Here is a 20367-nt window from a genome sequence, read left to right on the forward strand (position 1 = left end):
TGACGGTAGCACCCACCATACAGGGTTGTGGTGAGGATCTGAGATCAAGCCGGTTTAGCATTTAACAGTGTGTACCCAGAATAAATGGCAGCAACTATTATTACTGTTGTTTAGGGGAAGGCTGGCAGCAAGCCTTCTCACCTGCCTGCCCCCTCCCTCTTACTTGGGTCCCACCTTTACACAGGCCTGTTACATATAACTTTGCCGACTGGATCACATTAGAGAGGCGCAGAGCCTAGGAAACCCTCTGACTCCACCCCTACTCCATGCAGGAGTCTCCTCTACATCTTGCCCAGCCTCTCCTCACATGCCTCCTCTAATGGGGAGCTCACCACTCCATGAGGCAGCCTGTTCCACATTTGGCCAGCTCTGGTCACAAGTCCTCTAGGCGGAGCTAAAATCTCCTCCCTGCAAACTGCCCCTTAGTGGAAGTGATTTTTTGCCAGGGACTTTCCGATGTCTGGAATCTACCCATCCCACAAATGCTGGGAACCCTCTGAGCAGGGCCTGTCATTCCTCCAGGAAGTCTCCCCTGATGAGAGACTTCAACCCCATCCTGAGCATCTCATACAGAATGGCGCAACTGCTCCCCACAGGGATACACAAATCTCCTCCAATGCCTGGGTCCATGAGGCAAAAAAGTCTTGGATGTTCCCAGATCTGACATTAATAATAATTCACATTCACTTGTCTCACTCAACTCTTACAAAACCCCTGTGAGGTATATACTACTTTCTCCCCCAAGTTTTAAAATTGTACTGATATACATATAACATAAAATCTTAACCATTTCTAAGTGTACATGTCAGTGGTATTAAGTACATTTACATTGTTGCAACCATCACCACCATCTATCTCCAGAAATATTTTCATCTTGCGAAATTGAAACTCTAAATCCATTGAACAATAACTACCCCCGGCTCCCAGCAACCACCATTCTACTTTCCATTTCTACAATCTGACTACTCTTAGGTACCATACATAAGAGGGATCATACAGAATTTGTCTTTCTGTGTCTGGCTTATTTTGCCTAGCATAACGTCCTCAAGATTCATCCGTCATAGCATGCATCGGAATTTCCTTCCTAAGTCTGAATAATATTCCAGAGTGTGTGTGTGTGTGTGTGTGTGTGTGTGTGTATACATACACATATACATATTGTTTATCCATTCATCTGTCACTGGACACTTTAGTTGCTTCTACCCTTCTGCCTATTGCAAATAATGCTGCTACAAACATGGGTGTACTAATATCTCTTTGAGACCCCACTTTTAATTCTTTTGGGTGTACACCCAGAAGTGGGACTGCTGGGTCATATGGTAGTTCTAGTTTTAATTTTTTTAGGAATTGCCAAACTGTTTTCCACAGTATCATGGAAATGGATTGTACCATTTTACAGTCCCACCAACAGTGCACAAGAATTCCAATTTCTCAATATCCCAGCCAATGCTTGTTATTTTGTTTTCTTTCTACATAACAGCCATCCTAATAGGTATGAGAGGGTACAGGGAGAGCCTATGCTTACTCCTATTTTACAGCTGAGGAAAGTGAGACTGGAGAGGTGCCCTGACTTGCCCAAGGTCTCACAGGCAGCATGTGGCAGAGCTTGGATTCAAGTTCAGGCTGTCTAAGCCTGTCCAGTGCTCTCAACAGCTCCCATCCCTGCAAATCCCTGCAGTCCAACTGATCAGTGACCACTCTGGAGCCTCCAACATCCTCTGAGCTCCATCCAGGGAGCCCTGGCCAGGGAGGAGGTGTTGACCTTGGACATACCCCAACCCTGCCCCAGAGTGCTAAACTAACCCCAGCCCCTGGATCGTTTCAGCAAAGGCCTTACCCTGCATGGCCTGCAGAGATGACAGCCTGGAGGCATCCTCTAGTTGGTCCCCTGCTCTCAGGGCAGGAGAGGGGAAGGGGCCGGGGGCTCGCTCCACAGCTGCCTGACGGGCTGGTAGCTGCTTGGATTATCTTGCACGAAAGCAGGGACAGCCCTGGCAGCGCAGGGCAGCCCGCAGACTCTTGAATCCGGTGAGACTGGGGCTCTGCAGAGGCTGGAGCGCAGGGTAGGGCCTCTCGGGATACGAGGCAGGGCACACGAGGTGACAGCAACCTATGCAGGGTCGGGCGTGTCCTCTGCACTGCCTCATCACGCCTGAGTGACTGTGGGAAGCTAGCAGTCCTCCCTGCACCTCAGTTTCTTCATCTGTAAACCGGGGGAGACTAAGTCAAACCTACCAGGGAGCTGTGGACATTAAATGAGCACCAGACACACACTGCCTGGCTGAAGAGTGGGCACCGACAGTGCTGGCCACCACTGCCTCCTCCCAGGCCCATGTGATCCTCCACCTACCCCACACTTGTCCCACCTCTATCCCACACTGCTCTGCCCCTCACCATTGGTGGGCTGGCAGAGCCTTGAGATTAAGTGTCCAGTCCCCCAGGTGACTGTGAGGACTAATACATTTGAATGTGTTAGTTCTGGCCTGATTCCTAGAAAGACAAATAAACACCATAACAGTAATTCCTTCAGGTAAACAAAGACATGGTGACAACGATGTTTGTGAATGCATTATTTCTAACAGTGATAACTTGGTAGCACCTGAACTTCTTCCATAGGAACTAGCTGAATTACCATCCGACCATGCAATGGGATAATACGTGGCCACTATAAACAATGATGGAGGGCCTCCCCAGTGGCGCAGTGGTTGAGAATCCGCCTGCCAATGCAGGGGACACGGGTTCGATCCCTGGCCCGGGAAGATTCCACATGCCGCGGAGCAGCTAAGCTCGTGTGCCATAACTACTGAGCCTGTGCTCTAGAGCCCGTGAGCCACAACTACTGAGCCCGCCTGCCGCAACTACTGAAGCCCACGCGCCTAGAGCCCGTGCTCCACAATGAGGGAAGCCACTGCAATAAGCAGCCCACGCACTGCAATGAAGAGTGGCCCCCGCTCGCCGCAACTAGAGAAAGCCCGCATGCAGCAACGAAGACCCAACACAGCCATAAATAAATAAATAAATAAATAAATAAAATTAAAAAGAAAAGAATCTGCCTGCCAATGCAGGAGACATGGGTTCGAGCTCTGGTCCAGGAAGATCCCACATGCCACGGAGCAACTAAGCCCATGCGCCACAACTACTGAGCCTGCACTCTAGAGCCTGCAAGCCACAACTACTGCGCCCACGTGCCACAACTACTGAAGCCCATGCACCTCGAGCCCATGCTCCACAACAAAGAGAAGCCACCGCAATGGGAAGCCCGCACACCCCAATGAAGAGTAGCCCCCACTTGCCACAACTAGAGAAAGCCCACGTGCAGCAACAAAGACCCAACACAGCCAAAAAAATAAAATAAATTAAAAAATAGTAAAAAAAAAAAAAAAAGTATAGTATGATCCCATAGGACATAGAGCTGTGTGCGTGTATACTTACAGACCCCTGCTCCTCCAAGTATGGTTTCCTGATCAATAGCAGTAGAATCACTTAAGAGCTTGTGGAGTCTTGGGCCCACCCCAGGCCTTTGTAATGAGAATTTAACAAAATCCTCAGGTGATTCATGTGCAGGTTACAGTTTGAGGAGTGATGAAGTAAGGCACTGTCTGGAGAGTTGCCCAGTAAAATATTATTAGGGAGTGGTTCCCTTTGGGGAGTGGGATTGAGATTTTCTCTTCTTCTTGTGCTTTTCTGAATTGTTGGTATTTTTTATAATAAGCACATATCATAAAAACAATAAAGCTATTAAATGCTTACACAGGCTTAAGATCCAAAACTATAAAACTCCTACAAGAAAACAAACATAAAAAGCTTCATGACATTGGATTTGCAATGACTGCATAGATATGATATCAAAAGCACAGGCAACAAAAGCAAAAATAGACAAATGGCACTACATCAAAACTGAAAACTTTTGTGCATTAAAGGACACAGCAACACAGTGAAAAGGCAACCTATGGAATGGAAGAAAGTATTTGCAAATATGATATGGAGTTAATATCCAGAATATATAATGAACTCCTACAACTCACAACAAAAAAATCAAATAAGCTGATTAAAAAATGGCAAAGGACTTGAGTAGATATTTTTTCAAAGACATACAAATGGTCAACAGCTAAATGAAAAGATGCTCACCATCACTAATCTCCAGAAAAACACAAATAAAAACCACAGTGAGATATCACCTCACACCCATTAAGATGACCACTACCAAAAACCCAGATAATAAAAAGTGTTGGCGATGATATGGAGACACTGGAACACTTGTGCACTTGTGGTAGGATTGTAAAATGCTGCAAGTGCCATGAAAAATAGTATGGAGGTTCCTAAAAGTTAAAAACAGAATTACCATACGATCCAGCAATTCCATTTCCAGGTATATACCTCAAAGAATTGAAAGCAGGGTCTTAAAGAGATATTTGTATACCCATGTTCATAGCAGCACTAGTCACAACAGCTAAAACATGGAACAACCCTAGTGTCCATTGACAGATAAATGGATAAACAAAATGTGGTATATATACAAGGGAATATTATTCAGCCTTAAAAAGGAAATTCTGATGCATGCTACAACACAGGTAAGCCTTGAGGACATTATGCTAAGCGAAATAAGCCAGATACAGAAAGACAAATACTCTATGATTCCATTTATGTGAGGTACCTAAGACTAGTCAAATTCATAGAAACAGAAAGTAGAACGGTGGTTGCCAGGGACTGCCTGGAGGGAGAAAGGGGGAGTTTTTGTTTAATGGGCAGAGTTTCAGTTTTACAGTATGAAAAAGTTGTGGAGATCTGTTTTGTAACCATGTAAATGTACTTTAATACCTTTGAACTATACACTAAAAAATGATTAAGATGGTTTAAAAGTGCATATGAAGAGATGTTAATGATTTGAGAAAGTAGGAAGACAAAGAAGCAGGGAAGTTCTAGCTCTTGGGAAAGAGGGAAAGGCAGATGTGGCAGCTGGGAAGGGAAGATTGAGGAGACCTGTGGGTGACAGATAAAGTCAGAAGTGGGAGCTTGGATGTGGTAAGAGTCCTGGGCCAGAATGTGGACATTCTCATGCTACGACAGATAACAGGCACCCAGAAAGCTTGAAGAGCAGGGCCTGACCTTTCTGAATAGCTGCCCACGTGGCAAGTCCACATCTCTTTGGCCTTTCAAATTCTTCACCTTGACCTCAACGTTGCTAACTGTAGCCACATCCCCACTCATCCACCTCTTCGTCACCTGAGATCGACCCAAGGGGAAAGTTCTGGCTGGTTCTCCAGGCGTTGGCTATTGACCCCTTCCTGGCTGAGATGCACAGACAGAACACTCCCAGCAGCCCCTGGGAAGTTTGGGAGGTACGTTCCCAGGATGTCCACAGCCCTGTTCCAGGGCACACCATCCCCCAGCTGTGGAACAGGGCCCTCAGGCAAGCGTGCAGGAGAGTCGGAGCCCAGAAGCCCCCTGGGATTGTCACAGGGCTAGAGGCCACAGTTCTCGGACTTCCATGGAGCCTCTCAGGTTCAAGGGGTCAGTCCACTTCAGACAAGATGCCTCTTCCTCCCAAGGCCAAGGCTGGGTCATGGACAGCCACCATGGACAGTGTTGCAGGGGTGGGGGGATAGGATGAATGCAGTCTCCAGAGACATTTTGCAGACCTCCAAAAGGCAAGAGCTGTAAGAAACCTGACTGCCCTGAACTCTCAGCTGAGGCAGGAGAGGAGACCCTGGGTCTGATCATAGAAGATCTGGGACCAGAACCCCAGGCCCCAACTTGCAGGCCAGGCTTCCCCAGGCCAAGTCTGTCTTGAGAATCCCACTCTCTGCAATGATTTATCTTGGGTACCATCAAAGCCCCTGAAATGGGGTGGAAGGCTGGGGGCATTCCAGGCCTCGAACATCATCCTCTACCCCCAAAGCTGCCAGAACAGGCATCCCCAAAGCCACTTAAATCCCTATATACTTGAGACAAAGTCCAAATTCTCACCTGACTTTCAGGGTTCTTCAGAATTTGGTCCCCACCACTTCCTCTAATCTCCCTTTGCAGCCCTCCTGAACTTCCCACCCTTTCCCAAATGCCATTGGGCTTTAGCACTTGCTACTCTCGCTTCCTCCCCATCTCTGCCTAACAGATTGTTCTTCCTTCTTAAGGAGGGGGCTGTCCTGAAGTGCCCAGGCAGCTGCAGTCAGTCTCCTCTGTCCCTTGGGATGGGCTGTACACCTGTACCAAGAGCAGGGAGCCTGTGTTATATATTGGGTTGGCAAAGTTCGTATGGAAAAACCCGAACAAACTTTTTGGCCAACCCAATATCTCTCCCTAGCTTCCAGCACCATGACCAGCCAGCCCGATAAATGTTTATTGACTGAGGCAATGAACATGAGTTTTCTGCCTGTCTTTTGTGGCTAATTCTGGTACTTTCTCAAAGGCTCTGGAACATGGCCTTGACCTTCCACAGTAATGGGCCCGTAAGTGCCAGCTGCTTTACCTATATTATCTCATGTAATTCTATGGCACAGGTATTAACATTCCCATTTTACTGCTGGGAATTTGTGCAGCCAGGTTAGAACCCAGCCTATGCGTACTCCATTGTGCCTCCATGTGGCCTCCCAGCAAACTACCAGAGTGGGGAACAAAAGGTGTGTCCACAGACTTCCAAGGAATTCTCCACTCTGTCCAGTGATCCCTTAAACCTGCCCTTTGAGGAAGGTGGCTAAGAGATGGGACGGGTGGCATCCAGATCTGATGGCAGGTGGCTGAGTCTGGGGGACCTTTGGAAAGAGGCTGATCTAAACTGCAAGTTCCCTGATGCCCAGTTCTCCAGCCTTAGCACAGACAGGGGTCCAAGTTAAAAAAAAAAAAAAAAAGAAACAAATAACCTCTAACAGGTGGCTGAATTAGAAGAGGGGAAGGGGTCAAAAAAGGCACTTGAGATGACTCTCAACTCTACCCAGCTTCTAAAATCGCCCAGAGAAAGCCCCAGGTTCGAAAGTGTCCTCCAGGGGTGCTTATTAAGCACCAATGTTGTTTTACAAATACTATCTCTGCCTTTCCTGTACCCCTAAGGAGTTTTATAATCTGTATTTTACATGTGAACTAACTGAAGTCATTAGGTGAGAGTTCAAGGTCAGGCAGCTACGCATACAAACCCAGGCTAGCCTGCCTTCAAAGGCCAAGTCTCAACCACTGCGCTAGACTGCCTCCATCCCACTTCCTGAAAAATCCAGAGAATACAAGTTACCCACCCATTCCCTCATGCCATCATGGTCCTGAAAAGTATTATGAGTGAGCTCATAATACCATGTGTAACATGAGCTGAGCTACATAAATGTTCTTGGGTTTACCTCAAGTATTTATTCTGGATGGAGAATAAAATCCAAGGAGAGATTAAAAAAAGAAATCTAAAAGACAAAGTTATTTCCACAGAGTTGTCCGTAAAAGTCAAATTATTAATTGCAAAACACCTGGAAGCAATCTAATTTCACAATTTAGGGACAAAGGCTGCATATCCTGGAATGGGCTTGTTAACGTGGCAGATACCACATGGACTTTAAAAATCACAGTTAGTTGGTTTATGTGCATTTATTAGGATAAATGCAAAGTGTAAAAGCAGAACACTTCATTTTAATTTCAGAATACCAACTGAATGAGGAAGGCTCATGTATGCCATTCTATTTTTTCCTTTCCATTAAAGAATTTTAAATAAATTTTTGATAGATAATTCATGTACATAATTCGTGCACATAGTACATTAAGGTCTAAGGAACTAAAGCAATATCCAGTGGAAGAGCCCCCAGTAACCCATGACAGCCATTTAAGAAAGTGGGTTTGTTGAATTACAAAACTCAGAAGGGAACGCAGAGAGAAGCAACTTGCTTTATGGTTATTTGGATTTTTTTTCCTACAAGGCTGATGAAAGCAAAGGTTTAAAAAAGAAACCCAGAGCAGAGAATTCACACCACTTTTCTGACACATATTTAAGAGCTTCTTACTGGGACTGTGTTTTTCAAGTCTAGCTCAAATCCCTCTTGCTGTGATCTGTGAAGGAAGGAAGCAGCTAAGTTGGGGTGGTCAAGTCAGGCAAAGAAAACCATGTGAGAGAAAATCAACCCCTTTCTTACCTGTTCACATACCAGGATGCAGTTTTCTAGGGCTTGGAACAGGTACCTAGGAGCTGGGGGCAGTGGGTGCCAGGTGGGAAAAGCTGTGGCTTCCCCCAGCCCACAATCCAGGCTTCCCGACTGATAGGAAGGGCAGGGAAAGCAGGCCACCGCAACTGACTCAGAAACTGGAGCCAGCAAGGGCGGGGCAGGGCCACGTGGCCCCAGCCTGCCTTGGAGAATGGAGTAGGAGGGGGCCACAAACCCAGACGATCAGACCGGAACTCTTCTGACCAAGTGCGCCTGGCAAGTTAACAGTGGCAAGTTAATGGTGGGAGTCCGCAGAACCAAGTCTTGGCTCCCAGGCAGGCTAGGTCGTTTTAAGGAGCTACCCCAGCTCCTCTCCAGAACACGTTTACTCTAACAAAAACCCTTCTACAAAACTTAATAAAACTGGGTGATGTGGTAGTGACTGGGGTACATGTGTACATAGGGGGACAAACATTAGATGGAGAAAAGGCCTTTGATAAATATCATCAGTGTTGAGGACCAGTCAATTACCCAGTCTACAGATGGAGACATGAGCCCAGAGAGATGAAGTATCTAACCCAAGATCACACAGCCAGAGGGCTTCCCTCCTTACATGACTTGGCCTGTCCTGGTGTAATATGTGATCTGGCACAGCACTTGTGGGAGTTCCTGATGACATGAAAGAGAGATCCTTTGCTCAACCCGATCTCCAAGGACAAGGGACACTCTCACTTTGCCTGCGTCAGAGAGCTGAGAATGGTTCTGCTAGCACAGTTCTGTGGGAACTTAAGGGGGAGCTCCATCTCTAACAAGCTCCCTGATGTACTTAGACTATATTTGGAATATTTAGGGGTGGGCCAATTCCCCAAGGGACCCTTTTTTTTTTTTTTCAGCTGCACTGCATGGCTTGCAGGATCTTAGTTCCCTGACCAGGGACTGAACCCGGGCCACGACAGTGAAAGCGCCGAGTCCTAACCAGTGGACAGCCAGGCAATTCCCTCAAGGAATCCTTTAGTTCCCCCACCAGCAGACAAATAGAGAGCAAGGGACAGGGGAAGGGGCTGTGCTCAAAGCATCAAACTACCCAAGATAGTTTGCATGTTTCCCTGAAAGTAAGCACAGAATCCTTTACTAAGGAGTCCCTTATTAACATCTAGGATTCCACAGCACCTGGTTTGGGAAATGCTGGCCTAGAAGATGTTAGCATATCTTATTCTGAATGTCAATGCCTGGCAAAAGTAGTTGTTCAAGAAGTTTCCCGAGAAATGGTTTCTCAGTTGGACTGACAAAACCAGATTCCTGGTTTGGCCAGCAGGACAATAATGCCCACACTGGAATGTACTATGGCTAATTTCCCACCCCTGTGCCCAAGGCCGTGACTACACCGGCCACACCGTCAGCAAGGCCTTGCTGTATTTCTACCAAGCTGATTCATAGTAGTCAAGCAGCCCATGGGAGGGCAAGTGGGGTGGAGGTGATGCGGGTACAGCCACAGCATATCACTGGGGTCTCACAGAAGTCTGAACAAACTCCACTGTGCCCTCTCCGGGACCTCTTGGCTTAGAATGATGCCCCTTTCTTTCAAAGCATCGCATACAGGGCTGCAATTCGAGATGGAAGTGGCTCCAGTTCTCCCAGCGCTTTTGGATCCAAGTTCTGTGGCCACACCTCCTCAGACACCCTGGAAGCTCAGTGGAAAGCACTTTGCTGTTACTACATCCCCTAGTAACAAGAGGTTGGTCTTATTCTCCCATTTTACAGAAAGGAAGCTGAGACCAAGCTTAGAGACTGGTGAACACAGGTCATGTGACTTCATATCCAGTGTTCTATGGACTTCACTCCTACTTGGCATTTGGCAGATGGGATCTTGTTTCTGATTGCTTTATGTGAAGTCGCCTTTCTCCAGTTGCAGCATCAGCTCCTTAAAGGCAAGAGATTCCTCAGTGTGCCCTGTTAACAGCACTAGACCCCCTAATGACTCACAGTAAATGCTAATACTTTTCACCATCACATGTCACACTAGCTTATACACATTTACTCATGACCCCAAATTATTAACTTGTAAAAACTCTCCTCAAATGGCCTAATCAAAAGCAACTCTCATTCCCTGAGATTTTGCTTGCAGTTAGAAAAGGGTAAATTCTGCCGGGTGGGCCTGTGGGATAAAAATCTGAGGACCAGACTCTAATAGACAGAGGCGGGGAACTGGGGTGGGTTTGCCTCTGGGATTACAGCCAAGCCTGACTGGGTGCTGACAGAGCTGCTGGAGTTAGAGGGTGAGCTGGGGCTGACAGGGGCCTTTAGCTACATCCAGTTGAGTCTCCCATCCTTGTGTCTCCTATAAACTTGGTGTTTTCTTTTGCTTCATTTTAAACAAGAGGCAATGTTCCCTCATTCTCCTGGAAACCACCTAGTGATTTCCATGTCTGATTATTATTACCAGATTGTGAAATATACAGATGCCCAGACACCCCCAGCAGAGTAATCTGGAGAACAGAAAAGCCACTGCAACAGATTTCCTAGCTTCCTGACCAAAAATCTTTGGCTGTCTACTCTCCACCTCCTCATTTTTCATACTTGGGACCTTCTGACTTTTCCCAGAAATCCCAAGGCTGTGCCTGTTTTATCTGAGAAAACTAGAGACATGGGCCTTAGGATCCTGTGAAATTTGTCACCAGGCTCTCTGGCAGACTCAACGTCACCACCAGACTCAGAGGGACAGAAACAGCATGCCAAGTTACAAAAACTCCTGGGTGTAGAGCAGATATTCAAGGAGGTAACACACAGTAGGTGCTCAGTAAATATTGGTGGAATAAATGAATGTAGCACCATCTTCTAGTGTATTAGGCATATCTCTTGATGTTGACTTTCAAAGCTTCTATAGAAAAGCTCTTGGTGATGCTAATGCAGAGTGGTGAAGGGGATTCTCTTGAGTGCTGTGTAGTCTGTATCTACTGATTTCAGTTCACTCAAACTTCATACAAGGCCCACACAGTGGGTTATCAGATCCCCAAATATAAATCAGCCACTGACCACAGAGGTGTTTCTTCCCTACCCATACACCCCAGACATCGTCACCCATGTACCCCAGTCATCTGTATCCCTACATTGTTATTTTTTTGGACAAGGTTTGACTTCAGCACCAGAGATCTGGATACAGCCCTTGAATATATTTTAAGGGTGCAATAAACTTAAAATATTCACATACAATATTCCATATTCAAATGAGCAAGTGGATGATTCACACAAACACATGGCATTTCTATTTTGAATAGAAACAGAATTTAGGAATTAAAAAAAAAAAAAAAACTGAAAGCCAGGTTGATTCATTTGAACAATTCTCCCAACATTTCTGGCTTCCCACTAATAACCTCAAGAGAGGCTGCAGTCATGGGAGCAGCATGGATTCTGGAGACCAGAGCTCTCCCCATGAGGTAAGTGAACCCCAAGAGTCTTTCCCAGCCCCAGCAGCTGTCTTGCTAGCATTAAAAAAAACAAAAGCCAACATTCCATCCACAGTCCAACTTGAACCCCCCTCCCCCAAAGGAATGCTATTCATAGCAAAAGATCTTCCAAATGAAACAACATCTGTGGAAACTCCACTCGTGAGGTCAGGGAAAAGTTGAGGCAGCTAAAAACTTTTCAGTACTTTTTTAGACCCAAATTGCAGAGATTTAACAGCAGCAGAATGGGAGCAATCCTAATAACCAAGAGCAAATGCCTTGGTGGGGTGGCCTTCCTTCTCAGTTCTACGGCAGCCTCTAATGTGTTTTGCAAAACAGGACAGAGTTCTCCATTTACCTGGTTGCACAACTAAACCAAAGGAGTTGACGTGGTCCCCTTAACACTTATACAGATGGGATTTGTAATTTAGCTGTATCCAATCACTAAATTTTATTAAACACTTTCTGTAGGTCCTACAGCAACAACTATGAACTAGACAAAACTGGTCTCAACATATTCAAGCCTAATTCCTTGTGCCTGTGCTCCTAAAATTCCACTTGTCAGCGCCCTGTTTTGCAGAGAACAAGCAAACCCACTGATATGCGAGAAAGCTCAATGGTGAAAATTCCTGGATACACCTAAAACACAAAACACAAGCAACAAAATAAAAAATAAACAAGTGGGACTACATTAGACTAAAGTCACACAGCAAAAGAAACAAAGTAAAAAAGACAATCTATGGAATGGAAAAAATTATTTGCAAACCATATATCTGATAAAGGGTTAATATCCAACAATATAAAGAACTCAGACAACTCAAAAGCAAAACACAAAAAATCCAATTAAAAAATGGGGCAAAGGACCTGAACAGGCACTTTTCCAAAGAAGATATATGAATGGCCAACAGGTACATGAAAAGATGCTCAACAAAACTAGTCATTAGGGAAATGCAAATCAAACTACAGCTAAGTCCTCTGTCCTTCAGGTGAGCTAAATCACCTCACCCCTGTTAGAATGGGCATCACCAAGAAAACGAGAGATAAATGCTGGTGAGGATGTGGGGAAAAGGGAACCCTTGTGCAGTGTTGGTGGGATTGTAAACTGGTACAGCCACTACAGAAAAGAATATGGACAACCCTCAGAAACGTAAAAACAGAACTACCTCATGACAGAGCAATTCCACTTCTGAGAATGTAGCCAAAGGAAATGAAAACACTAACTCAAAGAAACGTGTGTACTCCCATGTTCATAGCAGCATTATTTACAATAGCTAAGTTATGGAAACAACCTAAGTGTTCATCAACAGATGAATGGATAAAGAAAATGTGTGTGTGTGTGTGTGTGTGCGCGCGCGCGCGCGCGCAGGACGGGATAAATCTTGAGAGCATTATGCTAAGTGAAATAAGCCTGACAGAAGAAGACAAGTTATTGTATAACGTCACCTATATACAGAATCTAAAAAAACAAAACCAAAAAAGGAAACTCACAGAAAAAGAGATCAGATTTGTGAGGGAAGGGGTGGGGAGCAGAATGGGGGGACAGGACATCAGAGCAAAGTGGTCAAGATATAAACTTCTAGTCATAAGATAAATGAGTACTAGGAATGCACTGTACATGATGACTAGAGTTAACACTGCTGTATGATATATATGAAAGTTGGTAAGAGAATATCCTAAGAGTTCTCTTCACAAGAAAAGTTTTTCTTTTTTTGCTTTTTCTTTTTATTGTATTTGAGATGATGGATTTAATTAAACTATATATGTCAAACCATTATGACGTATACCTTAAATAGATACAATGATGTATGTCAATTACATCTCAATAAAACTGGAGAAAAGAAAACCTTTCCAGCTGTGAGAATTCAGAGAAATCAAATCCAGAGAAGCCCCCTCAGTTATGGAGCTGAAATGCTGTCTATATATCCTTCAAAACTTGTATCTCATCCAGCACCCATTTGGCCACAACAGAGAACATGACAAAGTCAACAGACACATCAAAAGTAAAGCAATGTAAGGGGAAAAGAGAACATCACTGTGATGTGTGAGGGGTGGGAAGGGAAGGAGATCTGCATCCATGGTGACTCCTAAAGGAAAATGGAAGACTTCACTGTGCTGATCCAAGCCCCACATATTAAGGGCTGGGGTTTGGATCAATAAGAACCTACAACATGCTGGGCTGACTGCTGGGTGTTTTAGGTATATGCTCTCATTTTATTGTGACATCAATCCTGTTTATCTCCATGTTATGCACGAGAAGCCAACTGGCCTGACCAAAATCGTGGATCTAATCAGGGGCAGAGACTTGACTGAACTCAGGCCTGTGAGTTCATGTCTAGACTTATTTACAAATTCCATTCCAGATTTAAGGGGGAGACTCCTAGGAATCTGTATTTTTTATTGAGTGGCCTAAGGGATGATTTTCATGATGAGGAAAATTTGGGGAAAAAAATAAAACAAACATACAAACACAATTTGTACTCCCAAGAGATACAGGGTCACTGACTTGTTGATGAATGTTGGGATTCTGAGGAACTAAGATGCTGTTTTAAGTCAGGTTGGGCTACATACTTAGGGACTTCTGTGCAGCGTATATTACATCTCTCCTTTCACTTTCTACAGTTGGGGGAGCCAAGGCTCAGAAGTTTTAACGGCTTGCCCAAATTCACTCAGCTGTTATTTGGCCCAACCAGATCAGACACGTTGCCTGATTCTAGTTCTCTTTCTACTATAAACATATTTGGCTGATTATTTCACATGTATAAGCCTCCTCTCCCCTACTAGAATGTCAAGTTCAGCTGAGCGAGCCTTGAGAATTTCTCACTGTGCTTAGCACGATGCTCAGAATATAAGCTCATGATTTGCTGTCCTCTATCAGATAACATTTTCCAATACACACCCATATTTCTCTGACAATTCCACTGAGTTTGTTATCATTTTCCCCAGGAATGGAAGAGAATCTTGTAATACACTGGAAGCACAAGATGATGATCCAATGTGAAATTCACCCTTGCCTGGCCTACCAGTAGCTCTCTAGTGGAGCAATAATCAGATGACCACACATTCCCAGTTATGGTGTAAGATCTAAAATTAAGGTCCAGTATCTCATGCTATAAAATCAGAAGGGCTTCAAGTGGCCTAATCGCCAAACCTTCCCTCCCCACTCTGTTCTCATGAATGAGGTTCCCTGGCTAAACAATCCTCTGTACCAAAGGACCAGGCACAGGTCCTGCCCACCTCTGGGGAGGTTTCAGCTCCTTGCCAGTCTGTGGGTTTATTCAAACAAGCCAATCACAACTTCCCACAAGAACAAGAGAAGTTCCACCCTCTTGATATTACAAAGCCTGCCTCCCAAAGCCCCTAGTTGTTTACTGGGTTCCTGAATGCAACCCCCATGTTGTCTAGCATGGATCGCATGCAGTATCCCTGAGTGACGTGGTGTCTTCCTCCCCTGGGTTGGACAATAAACTGCTGTCTACATAATAAAAACAAAAAAAGGGTGGCAATTCCTGATTCTATACAGAGATCAAGTTTTCCGTTCTTACATAACCCCCCTACTACTGTAGGAAGAAGTATTTCAGGAGAGAGCCTAGGAACAAGGAGCCACTGCTCAAATATCTATGCTGAGTTTCTCATACTACCGCACATCAACATCATACAATCAATCTGACAGGCTAAATGGAACAAGTGGGCGGGGGGCACAGCAAAAATGAGCCCTGGAATCAAACTATGCAAATGTAATTCAAAAGTACTGTCTACTATGTATACCCATGAACTGAGAAAATGAAGTGTCATTTAGGGATTCAATTCCTGGCAAAACTCAGGTCTCTACTGACTGATCCAAAACCAAGCTGTGATTAAAGAGATACACAGTTCCAGGGATAGCATCAGGAACCCTCTCTGCACTTGGAATGTGGGCTGTTAGAGGTCAAAGATTATATCTAACCACCTCCATTCCTGACTCTAACCCAGTGCCTGCCAGAGAATCTGTTCAATGGAAGTGCTGAGCACACAAACAAAAAAGGGTTTTACTCTGTGAAGTACTCAGAAAACAAATGACTCAGGCCTCTCCATGTTCAATGAAGCTGACGGATTACCTGGAACATTAAGGCTTCCCATACAGTTTGACGTGGGAAGGCTGAATTCTCAAGTGTGAATTGGAACATTTGACACTGGGTCACTTCCAGCTGCTGCCTCCACATACTCCAAAGGCCCTCCAGAGCCCACCTAAGATGTCTGTTGAAGACAGGCCTCCCCGCCCCCGACCCCATTACCCATGTGCCTTTAAAAAGGGACCACATGTACTGACTTTATTCCCAAGGGCAGGTTCTTCTGTACTTACTGATCCTTCCTAGTAGACAGATGGCAAATGATCATTTCAGGAGCTGTGGAAGTAAAAGGAGCATCTATTAAGAGACTAGGCAGCTGGAATTCATGCCAAATCCTTCACTCTAAGGCTTCAAAGTAGAAGGGAGCTAAAACAGGGAAGAAGAAACCAGCCACCCTTCCTCACTATCCAATGGGAAGAGATATGGATGACTATATAATTATTATCAAGCCCAAGTTTCATCTGCATAGTAGAAAAGACTAGAGAAAGCCAAAAACCATCACAGAGTTGGGAGCATGAGGCCACAGGGTGCCAGAAGTCCAAGTTGGTAACTGGAAGGAGGACACTCAGCTCTTCCTGCTCCAACTTGGGCTCCAATCTCCCACCTAGATTCTCAGCAAAGACACATGGACACCAGCCACCTTAAAAGCTAGGTTTGTATTTCTGGTTAGGTTCCAGGGTGGCAGAACTCCGGAGTTGTACTATAGCCAACCTGGTCCCCATCTCAGCTTGTCTCCCGCCTCCCACAAAGATAACATCATACAAAACTATATTTACAGAATAACCAGTTAAAAATTAAGGGTGTATACAAAAGTAGAGAGCAGAGCCAAAAATATCAATGCGAGAAAGCTCTGGGAAAAGGGACACTGTATTCCACACCGGAACCTGGGGGCAATGTATTATGTACCAGGCAAGGAGAAGTGTAGCAAATCTCAGTGCCAATTTTAGGGGAAACCAGTCACTCCAGGGGAAGAGTGGATGGGGAAGAGCTACTAGCTTTAATATTACAAAGTCTTAATTATACAGCCACCCTTCTTCTGTCACATGAATTCAGAACCAGGTGGTGAGGGAAATAAGGTCTCTGAAAAGCCCCATAGGAAAAGGAAGGGCTCAGAAGGCGTAGCGAGTCCGGATGTCCTCAAGCTTCTTGGACACCTCAGGTGGGGTTCGGTCCAGTTCCTCAGAGACATTCTTTTGTTTGTTGGGCTCCATGGAGTTGAATTGCTCACAGAGATCTCCATCAATCACATTCTAAGGCATGAAAAAATGAGAGGAAGAAAAAGGTTAGATGCCCAAAGAAAATGGCACATGCTAAAGCAGCAACTTCAAGGAAAGCATTTTATTCTCCCTCAGAAACCTGAACTACATTTACAGAGCCAGGAATACTATTCTAAGTTGATCCTTAGTAGCCAGAGTTCAGATTAGCAAAACTGGGTGAAAACTTTTCTCTGGCTATGGTCTGCCCTGAGGGAAGAGGTCTCTGAATATCACTAACTACTCCTCTCCCACATTACTGCCTCCATCAATCCACATCCTCAATGCTCCTTCATTCAGGACTGTTCCGATTTTTAAGGGAGGGAGGCCCAGAGAAAAAGACTGGTTAAATATGCTGAGGATCCCCTTTTTCAACTCGAGTTTCCAAGAAAGACCTACCTTAACAGGGAAGTAATAGGAACGAAAACTGAGGTGGTCTCGCCCACAGAGAGGGGGATGCTCGGACCGGAGGTGCATTTCCACATGCTGGAAGAAGTCATGGTCCTGGCAAAGAAACAAAGAATCTGTCACTAAAAGAAAAACGTGATTTCAACTACTAGTCTACAGTTTCCAAAGCACAATGAACAGAGAAGCTATTGATTTTTACCACCAAGGAGATGTTAAGTATCTAATTGTTCCTCATGACCACAGGTTCTCCTGCTACAACAAGATAGCTAAAAAGTGAAAGAAAACCCCTTTGTATTTGCAAAACATGAGAGAAAACACCATATGCAAAGAGTGATTTGTAAAGTCAGATTCCTAACCACAGCTTCCTTGGCAGCAATTACATAAACCAAATCTAGCCAAACCAAGAGCTGACTCTAGGAGGCATTAAGTGCCCAGTCCACACCAGCCCATCATTCCTGGTCTGTGGGGTTTTGTTCTGGGGCTTCAGCCTCTGACTAACCAAACCCTGGTACAGTATAAAACCAGATGGCTTTCCACAGGGGGGAAAAAAAAATCAAGATTCCTCTCTCCCCAGGCACTCCTGTCACCTTATAAAAATTGCACAACACTCCTAGTTACAGATGGAGACAAAATGGATTGCCCTCTTAGGCAGATTTAGCACCAAGAAACAACCTTGGGAAGGCAAAAGCCAGACCAGTGTGGAAGATGTCACCTCATGGGATGTGAACGGGACAAGGATGCCAATTCCTCCTGACAAGGTGGTATAGACAAGCGATTCTGAGCCTCCAGGGATCAGCGTGGTCTTCTGTAACGAAAGTACTGTCTCGCCCACGTGATAGTTCATGATCACTTCTGCCTGCAAGTTGAAACCAGAATAGTGACTATATGTGCCCTCAGGAGCATGTTCTAGATTCCCAAAAGCAAACAGTGCCTCCAAAGGCCAGATTTCACCACTTTCGGAAATTCAAAAATTACTAAAATTTAAAAATACTTTGAAATGTCCTTAGCATTTACTTAGAGCTTAATGCCCTCACAAACATGCTGAAGTTATATCATTTTTTACTTATAACTACAAAACCTTTTTGTTAAATTATCAAGTCTGCAAAAAGAAGAAAAGAAAAGTATAAAAAACAGCAATCTCTAGGCTTGCCCTCTAAAATGGATCTATTTTTAAAAGTCCAGAGATACAGAAGTATATGTCTACAGGAGAAGAGTAAAGCCCAGGGCATACTTCAGAGAAGAGCTGGTTAGTATCTGGAATGAACCTGTGCAACCATCCTTTCTAAGGAACCCACTATGCAGAGATTTATACTGCTAAAATGTCTCAGAAAAATTTCTCTTCTATTGTCATAAAAATGGGATAGTAACTTGGTTACCTTGTGTCAAACCCACCATGCATGGGAGAACACTCAACACAGTCACACGCACTGTGGATAATTCACTAAAGAAATGTTTCCTCGGTGAGGGTCATGAAGAATGTGCTACGCAGGCTTGTGCCCCTCCTTTGTGGTCCCTTCTGCAATCTTACCTTCTGAGAGGCCCCGTTGAGCAAACCCCGGTCCCACAGGGCTTTGTTTCCAGTGGGATCCTCATCCACTTCATCATTGGTGTTAGGTGGGAGCCTCACCTACAATGAAGTGACACAAATCACAGGGCTGGGTCCTGAACCTACTCACCTCGGTCACCAAGCAACGTTTGCCCCAGGTCCTTGCACGCAAACCTTGGGGCCCCGAGTTTGGCAGAGGCCTGAGCCCAAGTCTCCTGCACCTCTTCTGATGTCCGAGGAGTGACGAACTCAAAAGCAAAAAACCCCAAAAAACTAAAGAGCAAAAATGGAGACCACAGAACATAAACAAGAAAAGCCAGACTGGGCTTTAAAAGATAAGCCAAAATTTTGGCAAAAAGTAAAAATAAATATTAATCCTTAGCTCAAACTAAATCTATCATTATTAAATCATGTTGCATGGGGATGAGGGAGGTGAATGGGGTGTGGGTAGGGGAAACTTAAAGAATTTTATACCCATTTTTACTTTCCATATCAGAGATCACAGTCTTGGGTAATTGGCTTTACCACAAACAAACTGGGTCAGCTTTCCTATACATCACTGTAACCCAAGTAAACATCAACTTACGACACAAATGTTGCCAAACTTGTCTGCCCCAGCCACAGTATCGTAGTCCAGGAGGCTAGCTGTTGTGACCCATCGGGGGTAGGTATCATCAGCAAAGATGATAAGCTGGTTCTCATTACGCTTGTAGCGAACCCAGATGAAACTTTCCTGGACATCAGATACAATTACCCTATGTCCAATTGTCTGGATCCCAGAGATGTAATTGGCGATATGCTGGGAAAAACAAGGACAGCAATGGGTGTAACCTTGGGGTGCAGTATCAACAGAAAGTCCAGGTTACCATGACTGCAGCATATATATGGTCTGAAGAATGGCACACACCAAAGAAGAGGAGTCAGCAAGGAGTCAGCAATAAATTCCTAGAAGGTGGGAAAAAGAGCTAACTGGTTTTAATATAGTGGAAATATATGCCTGTCACAGTTAAATTCCTTACAGAAGCAAGGAGAGAAATCTGGCTTTTAGTGTAAAGAAGTCAAGAAACCCACCTATTCCTCCCCTTCTCAAGTCTCAAGGGCCTAATTCTTAACCTGGCATTGGAAGACAAAGAAGGTCCTGATAAAGACATATCATTCTAACAGTTGCTGTCCACCACCCCACCAGGGTCTCCATGTTTACCTTGTTCTCACACTTTCGGAGTAACTTCTTCTTTCCCAGGTCATAGACTCGCAGAAGCTTCCCCACACCAATCAACACCCTCCCCTGGAATGGGGCAATGGCAGCAGGGACCTCTTCCACTGGAGTCTGTGAGAGGAAAAACAGGTGATGCAGCTATTAAAATATACAGCCATACTCCCTCAACCCAAAATGCCTTCTACAGGCATCTGTCAGGAAGACAGACAGCAAGTGATCACTTTTTGCGCAGAGAAAATAAACCACACATACAACAGTCTCTATAAAACAGGGTGTTTGGGTAAACA

General features: G+C 44.8%; 2 protein-coding genes across 4 annotated transcripts in view; both read right to left on the minus strand.

The window, feature by feature from the left end:
* The window catches only part of IL34 (interleukin 34), a 63671-nt gene extending 47842 nt beyond the window's left edge, over positions 1–15829 (minus strand). For both annotated transcript variants that reach the window (XM_060288340.2, XM_060288339.2), the window contains exon 1: positions 8100–15829. The gene's annotated coding sequence lies outside the window, so the exon portion shown is untranslated. The remainder of the gene's footprint in view (positions 1–8099) is intronic.
* An 806-nt stretch (positions 15830–16635) lies between these two features.
* SF3B3 (splicing factor 3b subunit 3) overlaps positions 16636–20367 on the minus strand; it is a 46816-nt gene continuing 43084 nt past the window's right edge. For both annotated transcript variants that reach the window (XM_030863374.2, XM_030863375.2), the window contains exons 21-26: positions 20066–20191; positions 19451–19663; positions 18847–18945; positions 18031–18174; positions 17310–17414; positions 16636–16907 (exon numbers count right to left, since the gene is read on the minus strand). In XM_030863374.2, coding sequence (XP_030719234.1) covers positions 16767–16907; positions 17310–17414; positions 18031–18174; positions 18847–18945; positions 19451–19663; positions 20066–20191 — 828 coding nt within the window. In that variant the 3' untranslated portion in view covers positions 16636–16766. The remainder of the gene's footprint in view (positions 16908–17309; positions 17415–18030; positions 18175–18846; positions 18946–19450; positions 19664–20065; positions 20192–20367) is intronic.

This window comes from Globicephala melas, chromosome 19 (assembly GCF_963455315.2).
Source record: "Globicephala melas chromosome 19, mGloMel1.2, whole genome shotgun sequence".
Classification (NCBI taxonomy): domain Eukaryota; kingdom Metazoa; phylum Chordata; class Mammalia; order Artiodactyla; family Delphinidae; genus Globicephala; species Globicephala melas.